Source organism: Aulostomus chinensis, chromosome 14 (genome assembly GCF_037954235.1).
Source record: "Aulostomus chinensis isolate RoL2024-O1b breed Wild chromosome 14, RoL_Achi_v1.0, whole genome shotgun sequence".
In the NCBI taxonomy this organism is placed as follows: domain Eukaryota; kingdom Metazoa; phylum Chordata; class Actinopteri; order Syngnathiformes; family Aulostomidae; genus Aulostomus; species Aulostomus chinensis.
The window spans coordinates 8,092,384-8,113,538 of NC_141333.1; the positions used below are offsets into that span (position 1 = coordinate 8,092,384).

Consider the following 21,155-nt stretch of genomic DNA (forward strand, 5'->3'; position numbering starts at 1 on the left):
TACTTATTCATGCAAATAAATTGAAAGTCATGTTGGGATTGATTTCCATTATTGTGAATGGCTATGACAACACTGTATTTTTTTCATGAGATAGAGTAAGCGCTATTGCATAGGAGGTAAGATGCCAGCTGGTATAAAGAATTATTCTCACCACATTTCTATACTCTAAATGTCCTCTTTAATGAGCTTAAACTGGTGAGGTTTAAAAACATGTATTAATTTGATTGCGCACGCTCACTTACTTCCTTATTAACACATAATGTTAGCAAAATCTAAAGGTTTTACAGGTCAATTTAAACACTGTGAAGCATTTCACACGCAGCTCTCATTAATACTTACTCTCATCGATTACCAGTTTTGTAACACTTTAATCTAGAATCTCAATGCAGTGACTGAATCTCTCACTCAGGCTTTGGACAAGAGCTTAAAAAGCTCTCTACTATCATGTATTTAGAGATAAGATGTAAAGTTGTGGGCTGCAGCGGAGCCAGCATTATAACTCATGGTTATAGTTATCAAGCATTCATTGTATTTCCTTGCTTTGCCTGTTTTTTTCTTTCTTTTCCATTCATCTGCTGATCTCTCACCTCGACTTTGGCTCTTCGCCTACCACTTTCTGTTTCACAACTTTCTTGGTTGCCTTTAAAATATTACCAAGTATTTATATAAACATATACTGAAATTGTCATAATTATTTCCAACATCAATCTCCCTGAAGTGTTTCCGTTTCTGTTCCCCTTCCTCTTCATTCCGCACGCACCCCCCACCCCCGAATCTCATCGTTAACACCTTCCTCATTACAGGTGTTAATTGCAGGTATATTATACTATTTATTACTGCCAATTGGCTAGTCTCTTGTTCTTTTAATGATTGAGTCGGCCTCTGTTACTACCTTTCTTTTGTTCTTTTCCTCTCTCTCATCTATTTACAATAATCCTACATACCTTTCTTCAGCACTGAAAAGCTGCAAATGCGTAGTGGGTGTCTTTATTTTGTGTGTGTTTGTGTGTGTGTGTGTGTGTGTGTGTGTGTGTGTGTGTGTGTGTGTGTGTGTGTGTTTGTCAGTCCCAGAGTGATGATGCATACACTGTATGTCTCACTGTGTGTGTCTGTTAGTGTGTATGTATGTTGCAGATCTATGGGGCCGTGCGCGATTATGTCTTGCTGCATATGTGCACGCAGTCAGCCCACATAGATGTGCATGTGTGTCTCTATGCATACATACATCTGTATAGGAGACAAAGAGTCTGAGTGTCTCTCGATGTGTGCAAAAGTGTGTGAGGATGAAAAAAAAAAACGGTGTGTGTTTGTGCGGGCTGCTGAGCGGCTGAGTTGAAAGCCTAAGAGCTGACAGGCTGTATGCCTGGACCTCCATCTCAGCTCCACCACGCTGTTCTACTGTTCAGCTGGTTGGCTGGGCTCATTACAGACCCATGCTGGTACGCAATTGTGCAAACACACACACACACACACACACACACACACACACACACACACACACACCTCTTCCTCACATTCTTTCTTTCTATCCCTCTCTCACTCTTGCTCTCCCTTTTCTCCTCCATTTTTTCTGTCACACTGTCATATTCTCTCCTATTACTCTGCTCTTTCTAACTTTTTTCCTTTTGCTCTGCTTTCTTTTTTCTCCTCTTTTCCTCCATGTCACTCTGTCAGATTCTTTTCCTTCTTGCTGGACACATTCTACCTATCCCTTTCTGTTTATTTATTATATATTCTTCTATTTCTAATGCTCCTTTCTTTATCCAACACATTGCTTTCTCCTCTCACTCTTTCTTCGCCCTCCTGTCTTCCCTTCTCTACTTTTAGATTTCTAACACCTTCTTCCTCTCTGTCTAGCTACCCTTCACCCACACCTTTGTCGCTCTCTATGACTAAAAGTCAAGGCACCAGAGGGACTGATCGAAAGAGAGGTGAGAATATGTGAGGCAGAGAAACAGACGAGGGAGGATGGAGAGGTGACAAAGACAGAGAGATCTGTGACTAGAAACTACTATAAAGAAAGAAAGATTTCCAGGGTCAGAGAGAATGGAGGGACGTGTTGTCAGGTTATGCTGAGCTGCAGGGTTTACTTCTGTTGCTGTATAGCCACTTTAAGTGCCAAACCATTTCTTAATTATTTCAAATCACATTTATTAGACACTATGAACAAGTCACATGAAAGAGTTATCACAAACAGTGTAAGAATGTAACAGTAAGTGGTGTTGGATCAGCAGTTGCACCAGGGAAGACATCCAAGTGTCCAAAAATGTCACGCTTCTTGTTCGAAATGTCGACATTTCTCATGAATGTGTAGGAGGTGCAGTGGCACCTGGGTCAGGCCTGGAAGTTACAATTTGTAAATTATACAGAAAACTAACAAAAGATTTTCAGCACATGCTGAAACAGCCAGAGCTATTTTCAGTGTAAGGTTTTTGTCTAATTGTGTTTTTTTTCCCCCCACTTTTCCAATCAATGATTGCAAGACGAATGTAGTTTCATTTTATAAATGATAATATATCAATAGACATTGAATCTATTGATGTCTCAATATTAAAATAAAGTACTTCAGCTAATCAAGATATTTGAGATCATTATCTGACCTTGAATTTCAATTTTATCAACCTAACATATCCAAACATCACGACATACCGTTTAACCATTGTCACTTACTGAAGTTTAACACATGTAAATATATAATTTGCAAATATGTTGATAAATTCAAATGTGCATCATCAAGTACAAAAAAAAAACTACACTTACTCAGCACAGGAATAAATGTTACTCAAAAATTTGTGTAGTTTACAGAAAGGAGGAATGAATCCTAATTGCTGCATCATATTAATGATGAGAGCGTTCAGGCTGACCCCTCTGCTCGTGGGGCTGCTTGTCCTCTGTCAGCCTAAAGAGGGTGCTGTGGACTCAACGTTTAATGAGCAATCACAGACATTTTCATCCCGCTCTGCTTCCTCTTCAGGCTGCTTAGTTGACAGGGTTTGAGCTGATCATGTGATTCACACTTTATCAAAGGCTGGGCTGCTGCTGTACAGAGGCTGAGAATAGCATGCTGTTTGTGGTAATAACAGTTTGACATAGGGAGGTGAGACAGTGTGAACAGCAGCATTTTTACTTTTTTTTGGCCCATGGAACTCATTTTTCTACATATCCTAATCCACGAAGCAGCTCGAATTGCCACAGAATCTTCACGTACCTCAACAGGAAATATTGAAACCAATGTAATCATTTCCACGACAAACATGTGCCACATCTTTATAATGTTGGATATCAAACTGATTCAAGGACATAAAGAGTGACAAATGATTAATTTCAACACTAATATCACAAGTAACTAACTAAAGGTCACAGGAAGAGAGGATGACATCAAATGATCTCAACATATTGAAATGTTACAACTTTGATGTTCTTTGTGTAGATTAAACATTTTTAAAAAGGCAAATCATTTGGAATCAAACTTAATAAATGTTAAAAGAACATCCGTTTATAAAATGGGTAAAGGAAATTTGTTTTGATATGGAAAATATATATACTTTTTAATACAAATGGGAACTCTTCCAATGTTGGGATAGTGAAACTTTGTCTACCTCCATAAACATTTTTCTACAACAAAAAGTGGAAAGTCATTGGAGAGAAACTAATTTTTTGTTGTTATAACTGTTGAGGTAAATCAAGCCGATCCTCAAATCTCATGTTATATTCTTATGTTGAGGGGGACGATACAATTTACACACACACACACACACACACGCACACGCACACACACACACACACACTCTAACTGGATCTTATTTTCACCATCTTTTGGAGGTCTACATGATTAATAAGACATCCTTGCTCAATATTGTTGCTGAGACTTAATAATTTAGACCCAAAAGCCCAGGTTTAAATATTACATACCAAAATCATCATTTAAATCATTCCTACCATGCACCAAACAAAGCATGGAAAGCATTTTCTGATTCTCGCAAGTTGGTTTAATTGGAGGCTGTACTGATTTCATTGAGTGATCTCAACCACTTTCAGTTCCTAACAAAGCATCTATCCTGCCTCTTCTTGACACTGTGATGCCAGCAAACAAAGAGATGCAGGAGAAGTTTCACATTAGTGATGAAGGCCGTTCGGGACCGGCAGTTAACAAATTGTTAAGAGGTCGGCTCCTGTTTTAAAAACTAAGACACCTTTGAAACCAGGAAGAGGAGTGTATGTGTGTGTGTGTGTGTGTGTGTGTGTGTGTGTGTGTGTGTGTGTGTGTGTGTTGGGGGGGTTTCTTTGTGTGTGCATTTGTGTTAAACCCCATGTTTCCTTTAAAGTGTAGCAAATGTCTAGATCTTTTCCTTGTCTCGAGGAAATGAAATGTTGTCACAATGTTAAATGATCCTTAAGATTTACACAAAGTGGCTCAAAGTCATCAGCATCCTATGAATTAAGGACATACTTGAACATGTGGTTCCATTTTGTCAGGTTGTGTCAGGTTCTTCACAACTATTTCTTTGGTGTAATCTTAAACTTATTCACTATTATTAAGGCTTAAATTCCCATTACTTTTGAGAAAAAAAAAATTCCTATGAGTGACAAACACAAACCCACTACTGCTAATAATAACAATGATTGTAAAGTTTGCCGGCTTGTTTTATGGCACACGGTCACAATCAGAGCTGTGTGTCAAGTGCCAGTTTTCATCTGTGTAAGGGTCAGAGGTCAAAGCAACAGGAAGTAGCTAAGTGCCTATGAAGGAGCTGGGCACAACCCTGGCCAGGCAGCACGGCAATGTGACACATGGCTTTGGTCTCACCATGCCTAATGAAACACATCCAACTGCAGGTGATTACTTGGGGCCGCTTTGAGTGAGTGTCTGTATGTGCATTGGTGTAGACGGTGTGTCTTTCCTCGTGCATTTCCAAGGATACAAAGACGACTGTGAATTACCGAGAGAGTGAGCAGCGGTGGTTTTGGAGCTGAAGAACCGTCCCAATCCCAAGTCTCCTAGTTTCACTACTCCTGTAGCTGTGATGAATACATTGGCTGGCTTGATATCTGGAGAAGAGAACAAATATCTGTTTATTGCTATCATTTATTGTTATTAACAAGAAAATTGTGACCCAGTTATTAATGATTTCCAAAAAAAGTTTAATATCGAGAAATTGTATTTTTGGTCTCGTCCATAATTGAACTTATCAAGTTCAGTCTGCTAGCTAAACATTTTCTGTTGGTATTTCTATGGTAAGGTTAATGTGACCCACATCAGCCTTTGAAATTTACTGCTTCCGCATAATAGTAAGCGGCTTTTGAATAGGCATTCTCTGTTAAGTGGTTGTTAAAACTCAGAGCTCAGGGTTCATTAGTGTCCCTGTAGCTTAATCAGAGACAGTCCAACGGAAGTACATCACCTGTAGCTCTGAGTGAGTGTGACGAGAGAGGGAGAGCAAGGGGGGGGGGGGGTGCGTACATGGATCCAGGACTTAATTTGACTGGGTCCTATTGAAAGCATGTGGAGCCATTAACACTGTGTTCTCTGGTCTATGTTTTGCTTAACACCAACAAATAAGTCTGTCATATGCAACAAGACCATTCACACTGAAGAAAATTCACTGAGTTTACCATTTGTTTTTATTTTTATATTAATCAAAAGTGAATGATACTGCTGGCAGGTTTGAGATATCAATGTAGTAAACCAGGAAGAATAATTTCTCTAACTTTAACTGGAATATCTATGTGTGTGTGTGTGTGTGTGTGTGTGTGTGTGTGTGTGTGTGTGTGTGCGCGCGCGCGTGCTACCTCTGTGCATGACTCTCCTGGAGTGCATGTGTTCAAGTGCGCTGCAGAGCTGGACAAAGTACTTCCACACTGTTCTCTCTGGGATAAGCCTCCGCTGTTTCTTAAAGTGCTGCAATGTAAATGAAAATGCATGTACACACAGACACATACACACGCACACACACGTGCGCACACACGCACGCAAACACACACACACACACACACACACACACACACACCAAGTTAAGCACACCTGAGAAGAGGGAGCAAATGAAACCTTTTCATAGGAATCAAAAACTTTTTTGTGAGGCATGCAGTACAATTTTAAGATGGTAGCAGAGTGTTTAGGTCTATGTGAGCCTATAAAGGATCCATCCCCAGTCTCGGTCTCCCACTCTGCGGCTCCACTTTTAATGGAACCCAGACCACTCTCCTCTCATTCTGTCCCCTGCCTAACCAAGCCCCGTCTCATTTTCTCTATGGCCCACAATGGAAAGCACATGCACTCTTGGGAACAAAGACGAAATTTGTGGTACCTTCAAAACCTCTTCCATCTGGCACACAGCTCTTTTGTTAAGTACGGCTTTAAGTGGCACACAGTTCTAGTTGTTATTTTAGTTTATTTATTTTAGAGGGCTGACCTGATCTGGATCATCAAGCCTGTGGTCCTTCAAAAGAAAAGCCACAGTGATGACAGAGCTTTAACTTAGACGAGGCAGCGTCCCCGTCCACAATGACAACAATCAACAGCTGATACTTTGAGTCCAGCGGGTAAAAAAGACATTTGGCTACCAGTAGGCTTTTATGGGATGTCTGTGGCCCCATATGGAAGCCAAGATAGTCAATGACTTAAAAATATATACAGCACAACCCCTGTTCAACAATTAGATTTGAAGAGTTTTGAAGGGCCCTCTAAAATCTGTTAGAATTTTTTTCAGTTTCAGTTTCTTCCCAAGAAATCTAATTCTATCTTTTTATGACCTAAATGTCAGAGCGACTGTCTAACCAAGTGATGGATGAACGATATTTCACAAATTTAATTAAGTCACACATACATCAACAAATAGACAAAAACAATCTAAAATAAAAATGTAAAGGAAAAACTCAGTAATACTCCTGAAATCACAATCCTAATTGCAGTTTAGCGAGGATGAACAAGTACATACACATCAGCCACTTTCAGCCATTCCTCCTGTATTTGGGAGATGACGAACTAGGTTCACGAGAATTTGTCACAATTTTAGACTCATTGCAAATGAAGCTGAACTGTTGGTCTACATTACAGATTCTTCTGTTTCAGCTGGTTCATTAAACCTGTTCAAACAGGTTGACTGCTGGCAAGTATTTCAATACCAACAGTGACAAAGGTGACATCAGCTCTTGACTGATGTGTGTGAACGGTTGAAAATAAATGTGATCAGATAAGATTCGCCAGCTCTTGTAGACAACCAACAGATACCGCTGAAGCCAAATATCTGAGCAGAGGAGTCCAAGTCCTGCAGTGTGAGAAGTGTATTGACCTGGCGACGACAGATGGAGATGGACTACAGCCGATGACACAGCAAGACATGAAGTAGGACCATTTCCTCCATTGCTTCTAACTAGTTTACCTGACAAAAAATGGGGATTCCTAGACAAACGGAGCCCCCACCGCCGTATGCCAGGCAAAAAGCAAAAGCAGGCACTCAAGCTCTTTGGCCACTTCCTACACAAGATAACAGCATAGTGGTTTGGTCCTCCCAAAAGTTCATCAGTGCTGTAGGATCTCTGTCCACGACCAGGTAACATCTCAGTGAGCCAAAAGACCTGTTCTGTTTTGATAATGACAGATCCTGAATTTCTTGAGGGCTCTGCCCAAAGGATCAATAAAGTTCTATCTAGTCTAATATATTGCTTACAACATTATTCCTGATGCAACACAACCTGGAGCAGTCCACTCACTGTTAACCTTGCCATTATATCTCCTTCCTTGCTCTTGTAAAATAAAAAATACCAGAAATTTCTCAATGTATCCTTCAGACTTGTATATGCTCATCTATTCACACATGAAAGATCTTTAAAAAATTACTAGTCTAATCTAATTAAAAGAATTAAAGCAGATCAATATTAACCAAAAGATAGTTCCCAATCCATCTCAACTAAACCAGATATATTCTTGTATGCAGGTATTCATGAAGGACATTTCTATGACTTTTCCAAAGTTTTCTGTCCATATGATTCAAACCCTCTTCCAAGCCTGGAATTTTTGCTTTAAATTCCAATATTTTTTTCCAGGTTGTTATACTATTATCTGTAAAATGTATTGATAAGCTCAGCATTCCTCAGTTTTGCTGTCCTTGGCAATGGGCATCCATGCCTATGGGGGAGGAGCTTCTGATGGATCGTTGAAAGGTTGGATGTATTTGTTTAGCAGTTGAATTAGGATACCGCCTTTACTAAGGCTGCAGTACTCAGTGTATTACAAGTTTGTGTATCTATTAAGTTCCACAGCAATGATAGGTCCATCTATCTTCAGTGAGTTTGAAAATAAAGGAGGAGAAAAAACTACTGGTGGATGCACTATGAGAGAGAGAGAGAGAGAGAGAGACAGAGAGGGATGAGAGTTTAAGAATGAGAGAAAGGAGTTAAGGGAAGGGAGAGAACATTGTTGATGGAAAGAGATAGAGAAAAGTGTGAGAGGAAGAAAGACTGATAGAGGTAGATGGAAAGAGGGAGAGATAGACCTTGGCCCACATCCAAACAAAGCCTCAGTAAGGAGCCATTCTTCCCTTGCCCTCCCATTTCCATATCAGAAGATTGTTTGATGTCAATGGGGGAGCACATAGACGCCCACCAACACCACCACCACCACCACCCTCTTCTCCATGCCTTTAACAGCAAACACTGCACATGCAATATTCTGTAAGCGCATGCAAATCAAGGACCATTTGATTTCATTTGAATTCTGAGATGGTCAGAGTGCGGGAGGGAGAGGGAGAGAGAGAGAGAGAGAGAGAGAGAGAGAGAGAGAGAGAGGGAGAATGAAGGAAGGAGAAAGAAAGGAAAAAAGCGGTGTGGAGGATGAGAAATCAAAAAGAATAAAAAATGTTAAATTCATGCGTCGAGGGGGTTCAGTTTTACATATGGCACACTGTACGAATGTGTTTACTTCACATTACGGCCCAGGAAGGGGGGACCGTGCCCTAGCACACGCCTCTGGACTGCAACTGTTATATTAGGAAAACAAATCATTTAGAAGAGAGCAGGAGAGGAATGGCGCTGAGAAGCAATGTGTGCTTGTGTGTATATGAGTGTGTCTTGTCAGCAGCTGTAGAGATGACACAGTCTGAATGCTCCCAGCATCCTTGGTAGCTTAGCTAAAATAGAAGTATTGCTCAGTGTTTTGTTAACTTAACTCTTCAGGATGCCATGTAATGTGTTTGTAAAATTGCATCTGTGAACATTTGCATGTCTCCGTGATTGTGTCTGCACATTCTCTGCTCACATAGTACACTATACTGAATGTATTCAGAGTGTGCGCGTGTGTGTGTGTGTGTGTATACGTTCAGCCTGCCATGTTCACTCTCTTGTACCACTAATCCTCGCCTCTCCTAATTTGCTGTGTTGAACTGTGCGGATGTGGAGCTGCTGAGTATGACTGCAAACAGCTTGTCGAGCTGTGCTGATACAACGCTGCAGCATCATTTATGCATGGGAGAAGACCAGGCTTTTTACATGCACACCACTAATTTGCTATACTGGCAGGTTTTATAATAACGAAGGCTTTGGTCTAACTCAAAGATGAATAACTGGCGGAGCCTGGCAAATAATTGCTACTACTTTTGAACAACCATGTTCCTTTTTTTGCTTCAGCTTCAGCAAACATTGCCACACTGAAAGCTAGAAGGTCGAGGTTTAAGGCATGGTCAGTTTGACACATTCAGTAGCTCGATGCTTCATTTCATGAGCTTCATCTCAAAGAACACTTAGTTATGTGCTTACTCAATGTTTATTTCACTGGTTACCACAGTAATTTAAGCTCCACTCATGTTTCCAGGCATAGAAAAATATCCTTCTTGGAATAATATGGGTCTGATATGGTTTTCTCACAAAAAAATTAAATCAGCTGCCTGACCAAACCCCCTTGCGCTCATTTAAAAATATCCATCAATTACCTCAAGCAAGGAGGTTATGTTCTCTGTGACTTCCATCCATTCATCAACAGTACTGCACATAAAACACTGAGCTGAATTTCAATCAAGTTTGGAAGGCTGAAGCACGAACAGATTACCAACACATTAAATGGGGGATATCCAGGACTTTGTTCCCACTTCCTTTGACATTCTAAAATGGGGCAATTTAAAAAAAAAAAATTCTTTCATTTGGAAATATTGTATGAAGTCTTGAAAAAGAATCAGCCTTGTCTCTATACCTTTTGAAATACATTCAAACATATAAGATGGCTCTATATGTATGTGAGCAGATAAATAATTATACTACTAGTTCAAAATAACTACTACCTCACATGAGTAAATGTATGACCATCACTGTATTCTTCACAGCATCCTTTTGTGAGTTACAGCAGATGTCCACACAGACTACTGAAATTGAGGGGGACTTTAGGAGGTCTTGGTGGTCCTTGTGGATTTGATGATTCACACTGACTCAGTAGTCCCAGGTAGTCAAAATCCAGTATTAACCACAACCCAGACCTCCAGCCTCCATTCCTTTAGTTATACAAGGCCACATCACCGGTTTGTTGTTTCCAAGCCAGCATTCCTTCTGACACTCAGTGTGAGAACTGGAGTGGGAGGGGGTGTTCATGTAAGGGGGGCACAGAAACTATTCAATCCCACAAAAAAAGAAGTAATTTTATAGGAGTGTGTAGGGACTGCATTTGTGCACACGTACTGGTTGTCGATTCTGTTCTGTGTACACATGTGCCATGCAAGCGCCTGGGTTTTTATGTGCACAATTCAGTTCACAGAAAAGTGTGGTATCAATGAGAGAGTGAGAGACAGACAGAGAGAGAGGGAGAGTGGGAGAGACAGACAGACAGAGAGAGAGAGAGAGTGGGAGAGAGAGGGAGAGTGGGAGAGAGAGCGAGAGAGAAAGAGATAGAGAGAGAGAGAGAGAGTGGGAGAGTGGAAGAGAGTGCAATAAGAGAAAGGGTTAAGTAAGTGCATTCCACTCTACAATATAATACATTTTACAGATTTTAAAAATAGGTGAAAGAAAATAAAAATCAGTATCATTCATGATATATATTCAATAGGTCAGTGTATTGGAAAACATGAAATCATCAATTTTGGTCCTAAACTGAACAAAACCAGCAAGCCATTGGGACTAAATGGATTAATTTTCAGTCTTGTTAAAAAAAAAAAAAGAGTTTGTGTTTATTTGAAATTCTAACATAAATTTTTCATTTATTTAAGTATTTCGCATCTGTATGAATTAGTCATGAAATGCTCTTCCTGCGAGATGGGGGGAGGAGGTGTGAGCTAGCAGGGCTGCTGTGGTGTAAAGTTCCTTACCTTGATCATACGTGAGAGGTCTCCAGCGTCAGCCAGCTCCAGTACTATGTTCAGTTCATTGTCCTCAATAAAAGATGCATGATACTTTATCACATTTGGGTGGTTCAGTTGCTGTTGGATGAAAAATAAAGGTTATAGAGAATTTGGAGGTTTTGTTGATGGTAGCTGTCACATTAAGAGCACCATTTATCACATTATACCCAATCTAAGAATAAAAACAATTTTTAGCATTTAAAAAAAGAGCAACAGGCTGCCTTTTCTTGCAAAACTGTTATATAATTTATATAAAAGCGTATTTATCATTATTTCAGCTGAGTATTTTAATTCTTCACCAGTTAGAACCAATTTATGCAAACAGCTGAATCCATATTGGGATTCAATTTTAGGTTAAGTGTGGACCTAATGAGACGGTTTTGTCCTCAAGTGTGACAAAGCTGGGTGACATGTCACAACAACCTCTCTGTCTGTGATGACAACAACTCATGTGTAAGACACACAAACACACACACACGCCTGACAGGCTGACATGGCTGGCAGTCAGAAAAACAAGCATCCCTGGCTCATCTCTGGCTGAAATTCCTTCCTGTTGGATGGTCAATAAGGCAAGAATAGCACTGTTTGTAGTTAACAAAAAGTCTATATCCATCCAGAGCAAGAAGAGAGAAGGGGTAGGTGCTATGAGGGGAAAGAATACACATGGCACAGTGACACAGACAATTAGAAGGAATGATGGTGAAAGGGCAGGGTGAGCAGCCAGGAAAAGAGAACAAAGGTGAGGAAGAAAAAAAGAGCTGAAGGAAAAGGTGAGCAGAAAAAGGAGGGAGAAAGGAAGGGAGAGATATGTGGAGGGCTGGAGACATGGAGCTTTGTGGCATGGCGATGTCGGGGGCTGTGAGGGGGGCTGTGATGCGAGCAGACGGAGCAGTGTGACATGCATCCTCCACTCAGCTTCGCTTCCTCTGCCGTGATTAAAGAAATGTTCATGCTCTGAATGATGCAGAGAAGAAGGGAAAGGAGAGCGCAGTGCACAACTCTACGCTACACTACACTCTCCACTCCATCTCGGCATCCCTCCACAATTCTCGCGTGTTCTCACTTTACCTTCCCTATGTCTCCATCTTTCCCTCTCCCTCCCTTGTCCTCTCTCTTGCCAGATGTATTTTTGGCTCAGAGTGGCAGTTCCACACGACTCCACACTGTAGCGCAGCCAGGGAGTGATGACAAGTGCCCCCCTACTTCCCTCCCCATCCAACCCACTGCGCTTCCATAACTTGAACCGCAGGCAAAGGATACAGAGAAATGTAGAGATGATGTTCACACACAGATGTTTATGTAAATGATGGATGGAAGCCTGCTGCAACACAACAATCATCCATTGGAAAATATCAGATAGAAGTTTGCATGATTATGTAATTACATACGCTGCCTGAGACCCACCAGTGTGTGTAATTACTTAATCATGCAAGACTGTGATACATTTGGTGAGCTGGTGATGTGTTTCAAAGAAGAACAAGATACTGACTAATGCAATCTGATGGTACAAAATTATCCATGGTAATAAATTAGGTTATAGGATATTCATAAATTGAATAACATGCTCATATGAATGCAGCTGGTACAAAGCTGAACTATGGCTGAGGAAGACTTCAGATACACACACTTTTTCTGACGAAGATGACACTGATAAGTTTTCAGTCTATAAATGAGAAAATAAGCACATACACTGTTTTTGGTTTGAATCTTGCAGAAGAAATATACTGTCCTTCAAGAAACCTACAGATTAAAGTAGATTTATAGTGTGAGTATCAAATAAAGCTGGTTGCTGCCAGCTCTTCGTCTAGTCAGTAAACCCCTAGTGTAATCTAATCAGATGCGGAACCAACACACGTACCACATAAATTCATAAAAACACACACAAGAAGCAAACAAACATAATTATGGACTTTCACCGCTGATAAGGGCAGATCATTAGTCTTTAGAATACAGTCCAGGCTTGATAGTAACCACACGCAAGAGGAACACACTGCTGTGGGATTGCAAGGATTGTGAAACTAGCACACTGGCAGGCCTTTTCTCTGAACAACATTCCTATCAGCAAGGATTTACAGAGTGAGAAGTGAGATTCTCAAGTTGAAATCATCATGCCAGAACAGGAAAATACAGATGAATAAGCAGACATAAACACAGACAGACAAACAAACAAATAGGCAGACTGTTGAGAGGCTGTGATTGTGTGTGTGTGTGTGTGTGTGTGTGTGTGTGTGTGTGTGTGTGTGTGTGTGTGTGTGTGTGTGTGTGTGTAAGATCGCGCACATGTATGTGTGTTATTCCAGTTGGTCCATGCCAGTATGCCTCTCATTATTCTGATTTGGCTGTGTCTCCTGTTGGCCTGTCTGGGGGGGGGGGGGGGGGGGGGGGGGGGATAAGGCAGTAGGACTGTCTCTCTCTCACACTCAGCCCTTTATTATCAGGCTGGCTGGGTAGCGAAGGGCCGGATAACTTCCATGTTCACTAGCAATCAGCTTACAGAATGAAAAGGGGAACAAAAACCTTTGAGAGGGGAAGATGACACAAGGACATGTAAAGGAGGAAGGATGAATGGAATGGCATGGCAATTGTGCCAGAGAGGTATAGACAAAATAGCAAGAATGAAGCAGAATAAAAATGATGAAAAAAATGGCATGGAGAGTGAGAATCCCTCTAATGAGTGGGCCAGGAGGCCAGCACACAAAGAAATAAAGGGGACAGGAGATTTTTAAAGAATATAAGCAATGTATGTAACTGGTAGAATGTGACATTTAACCCTGCCCTGACCCATGGTAGGAAATATAGATCCAGGCAAACCCTGCTGTCTGGTGCCATCAAGTCAGAGATCTGCTACTCAGATTACGTCTCTCTACAGGGCCTTGTCTGCATCACAGTATCGCTATCTTTGATTGGCCCCGGGAGCCTAACTGAAGTGTCTGAGTGGCACAAACTAATTTAATTTGTTTTCTTGTTCTCCCTACAGTATATGTGAAAGCATTTGCACCAACAGCCTTCAGTGAACACATGTGATAGAAGCCTGCAGATATGATAGGAAATATTACCAGGAATGCATGAATGCACACATGCAGGAAAACACAGACACATTTCTGATACACATGTAGATCTTGCAGACGGGGGGTAGATATTGAAGTTGTCATTAATTTGTTCATCAGCATTTGAGCTGACTCGCTTGTGGTGGCAGTGGCTTGATAATTGAAACCACTCTGAGAATAGGGAGAGGGAGGAGCTAAAGCATAAAGAGACACATCAGGGTTAATAATTATTCACGCTGGAGCAATGTTGCCCATTCCTAAGCTATAAAAAAGACCAAAAAATAGTTCTGCCATAAAAAAAGACTCAATGTGAGCCTAGAGGGGTGTAACATTCATTTGCACTCACTCACTCGCGTGCGCGCGCACACACACACACACACACACACACACACACACACACACACACACACACACACACACACACACTCCCTCAAAACATAAGGAAACAGTAACAGGTCTTCACAGTCTCTCACTCACTTTCACTCTCTCACACACACACACACACACACACACACACACAAACACACACTTATTCACAGTCTCAGTTGTGTGCACACATGCTCACAACACCCTCTGCTTTCATATACATGCAAGTAAACACACACAAACACGCAACACACACAAATTCAAGCCGTCTGGTGCAGATCAATTGTTTTCCTGTGGTGGAAGGTCTCAGCTGAGGCACCTTAAGAGAACAGTGTGCAGCGAATGACGCTGTCTCCCTCCTCTCTGGTTCTTTACCTTAAGGAGATCTATCTCTTTGATGCAATCTTGCCGAGCTTTGGCATCCATCAAGTCAAATATCTATCAGGAGATCAAAAGGGGAGAGAGAGAGAGAGAGACAGGACAGAGAGGCGTGTTATGACATATTCAAGAAGTGGTAAGATGGAGAGATGCAGAGAAAGTAAGAAAAAAAGACACTTAAGAGAAAACATGGTTGCTGTTATCTGAAGGGTGGCATTGCAGTGACTACAGGTGTTTCGCATCGAAGTAACACGAACATATCTCCATGTAAGGTATGTGTGAACTGGATGTGCATAAATGTTCAACCAGAACTGCATATCCTCTTCGTATTTTGAGAATACGTGTGTGTGTGTGCGCGAGTGCACATGCGTGTATTAACTGATGCACTATCACCATGAGAACTGCATAGTCATATCTTAAACGTAGATGACACTTCACAGTTCACACACACAATAAAGAATCCCATGAATAGGGGTAGGATATCAACTATTATTTGTGTTTTGTTCCACTCTACACCTGAAAGATTCAATGTGATGTGTATGAGTTAAAAGTTCTTCATTAGAGCTGGACAACAAAAAAAACCCATTCTTTTCTGGGATATATTAGCATACGCTTGTGTGTGTTCTGTTTGCCATGAGGTTGAATTATTCTGTGAAGCAACAATGCCATTGTGTGTAATGATTCAAGACTTTTTATCTGAGTTGTACATCTTTCCAAATCCTGAATTGTGTATTTGCATGTGTTGTTGGTGAAGAGTGAAGGAAACTCAAAGTGATACAATTGCTGTGTCTTACCTGGACTTTCTTCAGGGCCACAGATGTGTTGTCTAGCAGATAACTCGCTCGATAAACCTCACTAAACTGCCCGCGACCAATTTTCTTCTCAATCTGGAAGTTAGCAAGTGAATTGTGGCCCATATCTGGTTGCAGAGGTTTCTGAAAAACAGAAGCAGCTAGATGAATGAATTTGAACACACTGTCATGCAGGTTCACATGGTCACAGATATATTAGAAGGGAAAATACAGAAAATGGAATTAAAAGTCCATGTCTGTACAGCGCATACCTCTCATCAAGGTAAAACAAGAAAGTTTTCCACTATGTCTTACCAATATGCAGTTGAAAACAAAATCTCCCTGGCTGACATAGCAAAATGACATTTTGGGATGACTTCACTTGACATAAACATCAAGTTTTCTTCACATTGCTGAAGGAGGGAATCATGAGGGGCTAAAGTTTGTTGGTGAAACGCTTGTGAGGCCGTGAGTCCGCTGGGCCTGTTTTGCTGGGAGACTGCTTTGATTTGCCTGGCATTTAGGCTGATGCGTCATACTTTGGTAGACACTTTATTGCATTGCTGCATCACATCTCCAAGTCTAAGGACAGTGAATTTTTTTCACCGTCATTTAAACTGCTAAAAATAGAACACCAAGATGTTTATGGAATATATTTTTCCTTATATCTTTAGAAGTTTGAAATCCCAAATCTTAAGTCACAATATATTGCTGAGTGGTTTCAACATAATATAAGCTTTTACCCCTTAAGTTAGACATGCTTGTATCATTCTTTGATATTTGGATAGATAATAATCCAGAGTAACAAGTTAAAGTTTGAAATTCTGTCTTGTGCATGCTAGACAGGCTGATAAATCACCATCAGCTTGATGGTTGTAGTTCTGTATACAGTCGCTCTCACCCTCCCTGTGGAGTTAGCATGAAAAATGTCTTTTCCTACATGTTTACATAAAATCTGTTACATAAATGCATACAACTATCAGTCTCTTCTACTTATTCATATTATTATTCTTTTTTTAAGTTCACTGGGATTCAAAAACTGGACTGGTGCCCTCTTCCTTCCTCTATCTGCCAAGTCACATCCCTGACAATCTGGCGCTATTCTACAGACTACAATACTCCTTGTCTCTCCTCTCCACAGGATCGCCTCTGCAGACTGAGACACTCACCTACCGTAATTCTAAAAAACACTAAAAAACAAATCAGTATGAGCCCATTGGATATGATGTGTGAAAAATCAGAGAGCAGGCTGGGTGACCTTTCCCATTTTGGGTAAACTTGTACGAGGCGTCAGCGGGAGCAAACAGAAGGTGACAGATATTAGAATGCCACATGTCACTAGCGTTTCTGCCAACGTAGCCATGGGAGAAGCTCATGGGAAAGCAACTTAGAACAGCGGGAAGGAAGACAAAGAGTAGCTAAATACACAAAGAAAGCAGTGTTAAGTTCCTTGCTTCAGTCGTCTGAAGCAGTTTGACGTGTTACCATGAGCGCAGACCAGAGGCAAAACATCAGTTGACGAGTTGTGACCAACGAGTTGTCACGAGTTGTGACCAATGAACGGGGAAGAGTTAACTTAAACTAAACACAGAATAAGAGCAAAAATGTTTACTCAGTTGTCTTATCTCCACAGTGCAGAACAAACAGGCGGAATGTCAGTGTTTTAGTAAGAGCAAAATCAACTGTAAAATGAAGCACATTGTGGTATTTGCCAAAACATAGATTGACTTACAGCTTTGCCTGTAGTTGAAAAACTTTGGTGCAAAAAAAACCCCTCATTTATTAATTAACAGAATAAAAAGAATCAGACTACGCTGCTGTTGTTTGTATTGCTTCTGCTTTCTGTATCCATGTTTTACCAGCACACAAGACACTGCAATGAATGTAAAGAACCAGACGTGCAAGAAAAGTTTTACCTTAATAACAACAAAGGCACCCTTTCTTAGTATGACTATAATTTACTAAGCCACCTGCAGAAAAGCTATTTTTTTAACTACTTTTTCTGTTGGGAATTGTTATAAACAAGCAAACATGGCCAGATTATTTGCAATTAATCTTAAAATGTGAAAGTTGTTGTAAATGTGGCTAATCTCACTGGCTGAGAAGGCACCTTAGAGTTAAGGAACGACTGAGTATGTAGATAATTATTTCTAAATATTACTTGTGACTTCGATGTCACTCATATTTTTTCTATCACATTAAATATTTGATTCCAATGAGATATTACTGAGTGCATACTGACTTGTCTCTTTAAAACATTACTGCTGCTGCTCTAGAAACAATAACTGCATGACTGCATTCTAAATTCTGTTTTACTGAATAGCTGAAATTTTATTCATCCACAACATGATTATACACTTTCTAATGACAAAATGTGGAATCGTAAAATATATTTGACACCATGAAACTGTTGAGAAAAATTTAAAAGAATATTGTAGGGTCATTATTGTGTGATTCAATGATTTTTTTCCCCCCAATGAATCATCTTATTGTGTGGCCTTAAAAACAGCAGAACAAAGAGAAATAAACCATCACAACCACAAATTAAAGGAGTAAATTGAAGAGCTGGCAAAGGCAAATATTTTCCAAGTTTTCTATAAGAATAACTGAGCAATTGCTAAACTTAACTAAATCTGTTCCAATAGTCTGGCTAAAAACATATTTCTGACAGTGACAGTCTGCATGTCTTTTTTTTTTTTGGAACATTTTATTTATTCAAATTTCAGACAGAATACAATACAGTATTTGAGAGTGAACATAGGGTATTAATAACACCCCCCCCCCCAACCTCCCCCATGGACAAGAGTGGACAAAAAAAAAAAAAAAAAAAAAAAGAGAATAAATAAACAAATAAGTAAATAAAATAACAGCAGGAGTCACATACATTTATACATACATACGTGAATTCCAGAATCGAGCCCTATTTCAAATCCGACCCTGGACATCACCTATAGGAGCAGCTCTATTGTGTAAAAAGGTTACAAATCCGCCCCAACATTTGTCAAAGACTAATGGCTTTTTCTTAAGATTAAACATGATCTTTTCTGAAGGTAGGTATGACGAGAGCTCTTTAAGCCATAGAGAAACACTGGGGGAGTCCTCGCTTTTCCACTTAATGGCTATACATTTGTTAGCTGCAATTAGGGCTAGTCTGATGAAGCGAGTGTTGACTCTCATATTGATTGGCAAGACCGACAAGTCCCCTAATAGTGTCAGCCGTGGGTTGGCTGGGATTTCCACCCCCACAATTCCTCTAACAATTTCCAGGATAGATGTCCAATACTGCTCAAAACATCTACAAGTCCAAAACATGTGGAGAAGGGATCCTATTTCAGTCTTACACCTAGGACAGCATTCAGGATGGTTGCTACTTATCTTATGGAGACGGTGTGGAGTCATGTAAACCCTATGTATAAGATTAAACTGTAAAAGTTTGTGTCGGCTGTTATATGAGAACGATTGAGAGCTACTACATATTTCCTTCCATTCGAAGTCCTCAAAGGTAGAATTAGTGTCTGTTTCCCACTTAAGTTTTGCTTTAGAAGCTTCATTTTCTGCCAGGCTCCTTAGTCTGTTGTAAGCATAGGATAAAAAGCCTTTAGAGTTATGCTTGTCTCGCATCATACTATCTATCACAGAGTCCTCCAAGGGGCTAAGTTTCCCACCTTGCAGTACCCTGATAAAATCTCTGACTTGTAGATATTTTAAAAAGTGTGCAGAGGGGAGCCCGAAAGAAAGTCTCAGTTGCTCAAAGGATCTCAGATTATTGTACTCATATAAATGTCCAAAGGTGCTTATGACAGTCCGCATGTCTAAGTCAGATGTGCTGTAATCAGTAGAACTTTCTGCACCCTGACATGACTAAGTACGAGACTAAAAGACTACTATGTAACAAGAATTAACCCAGGAATATATCAACAACAACACAGTTCAGATGAGCATGACTCAAAACAGGATTGTTCACATATGCTTAGAGCACTGGAGGAAATGGGACAACCAATTTGATTCGATTTCTTTCTCTCTCTCTCTTTTTTTTTTTAGGTTGACAGCCAAAGGAAGAAGCGTGAGCCAATGAGACGCCTTGTCCAATTAACACTGCCGAGGTGTGTGCATTTTTCAGCACCACCACCATTCCAAGCTGTCGGAGATAGAATCACTTTGACAGCGAGCATAAAACACAGCTCTAACTTATTGTTCAGCATCACAGCAGCACTGCCAGAGCCTCTGAACTGCTGCAGTTCATCACTAATAGCTACGACTAAATGCTGTATCTAAAAGAACATACTGTTCCACTAGTGACTTCCCATATAAATTAGAACATGCAGAAATGGTTTTCACAATGATGCTGGTTTGCAAGGTATATAGATTCAGAGAGAGAGAGAGAGAGAGAGAGAGAGAGAGAGAGAGAGAGAGAGAGAGAGAGAGAGAGAGAGAGAGAGTGAGTGTGTGTGTGTGTGTGTGTGTGTGTGTGTGTTGGGAAGGGGGGCAAGAGGGCATTGCTTTCATTCGCTGCGTGGTAGCTTGACAAATGTTAGCATGAGCCTCTAAAGCGCTGTGACAACCGCCTGCTGAGAGCACAGTCTTGCTAATGTGTCCTGGCATGCCAGCCCCGTAATCACACATTTACATATGCAATGACCTACATTTGCATGTCAGATCGCACACTGTCCGGCATGATTAACAGTGGGCACCTCCCTGTGTGGAGTCGCCTTGGGTGGCAGCAGAGGCCGTGCGAGGGCGGAAGAGAGGGCTGGAGGGAGGGCGTCTTTTTTGGCAGCCAAGGGGCCGGGCTGCCAGGCAGGATTATGTCAGCAAGCGGCCCCGGCATTAGACACTTCATTAGAGCTAATCTGTTTAGCAGTGGGCAGTGTATGTAAACTTCACAGGCCATTTGCGGCACCTCTTCGCCCCCTGGCCTGGCCTTCAAAGGGCAGCCAGGCCACAGCTGACTGACAGGCCGTCTCATCTGCCGCACATGGGTGTCACACAATCAGAAGCTTGCAGCTGAAACACAAGGCCCTGACAAATACACACTCACACATAAGGAGAAGTCACAGAGGGATGACCCTGAATGATGCAGGGGTCAGTTTTTTTTTTTGGGGGGGGGGGGGGGGGGACAAGGCAGAGAGGGTTATCCTAACATGAGTGTTCATGTGTTTTAAATATAGTGGTTGAGCCAATTGGATAAAACATGGTGCTAATCAAGGTTACATTTGATTCTTTATTGGGCTGTCTAAGAGGAGTGGATAAGAAAACAA

General features: G+C 40.9%; 1 protein-coding gene across 1 annotated transcript in view; it reads right to left on the reverse strand.

The window, feature by feature from the left end:
- nek7 (NIMA-related kinase 7) overlaps nucleotides 1-21,155 on the reverse strand; it is a 63,352-nt gene that overhangs the window by 16,713 nt on the left and 25,484 nt on the right. The window contains exons 3-7 of the mRNA XM_086224798.1: nucleotides 15,901-16,041; nucleotides 15,104-15,166; nucleotides 11,283-11,393; nucleotides 5,791-5,899; nucleotides 4,942-5,049 (exon numbers count right to left, since the gene is read on the reverse strand). Coding sequence (XP_086080924.1) covers nucleotides 4,942-5,049; nucleotides 5,791-5,899; nucleotides 11,283-11,393; nucleotides 15,104-15,166; nucleotides 15,901-16,041 — 532 coding nt within the window. The remainder of the gene's footprint in view (nucleotides 1-4,941; nucleotides 5,050-5,790; nucleotides 5,900-11,282; nucleotides 11,394-15,103; nucleotides 15,167-15,900; nucleotides 16,042-21,155) is intronic.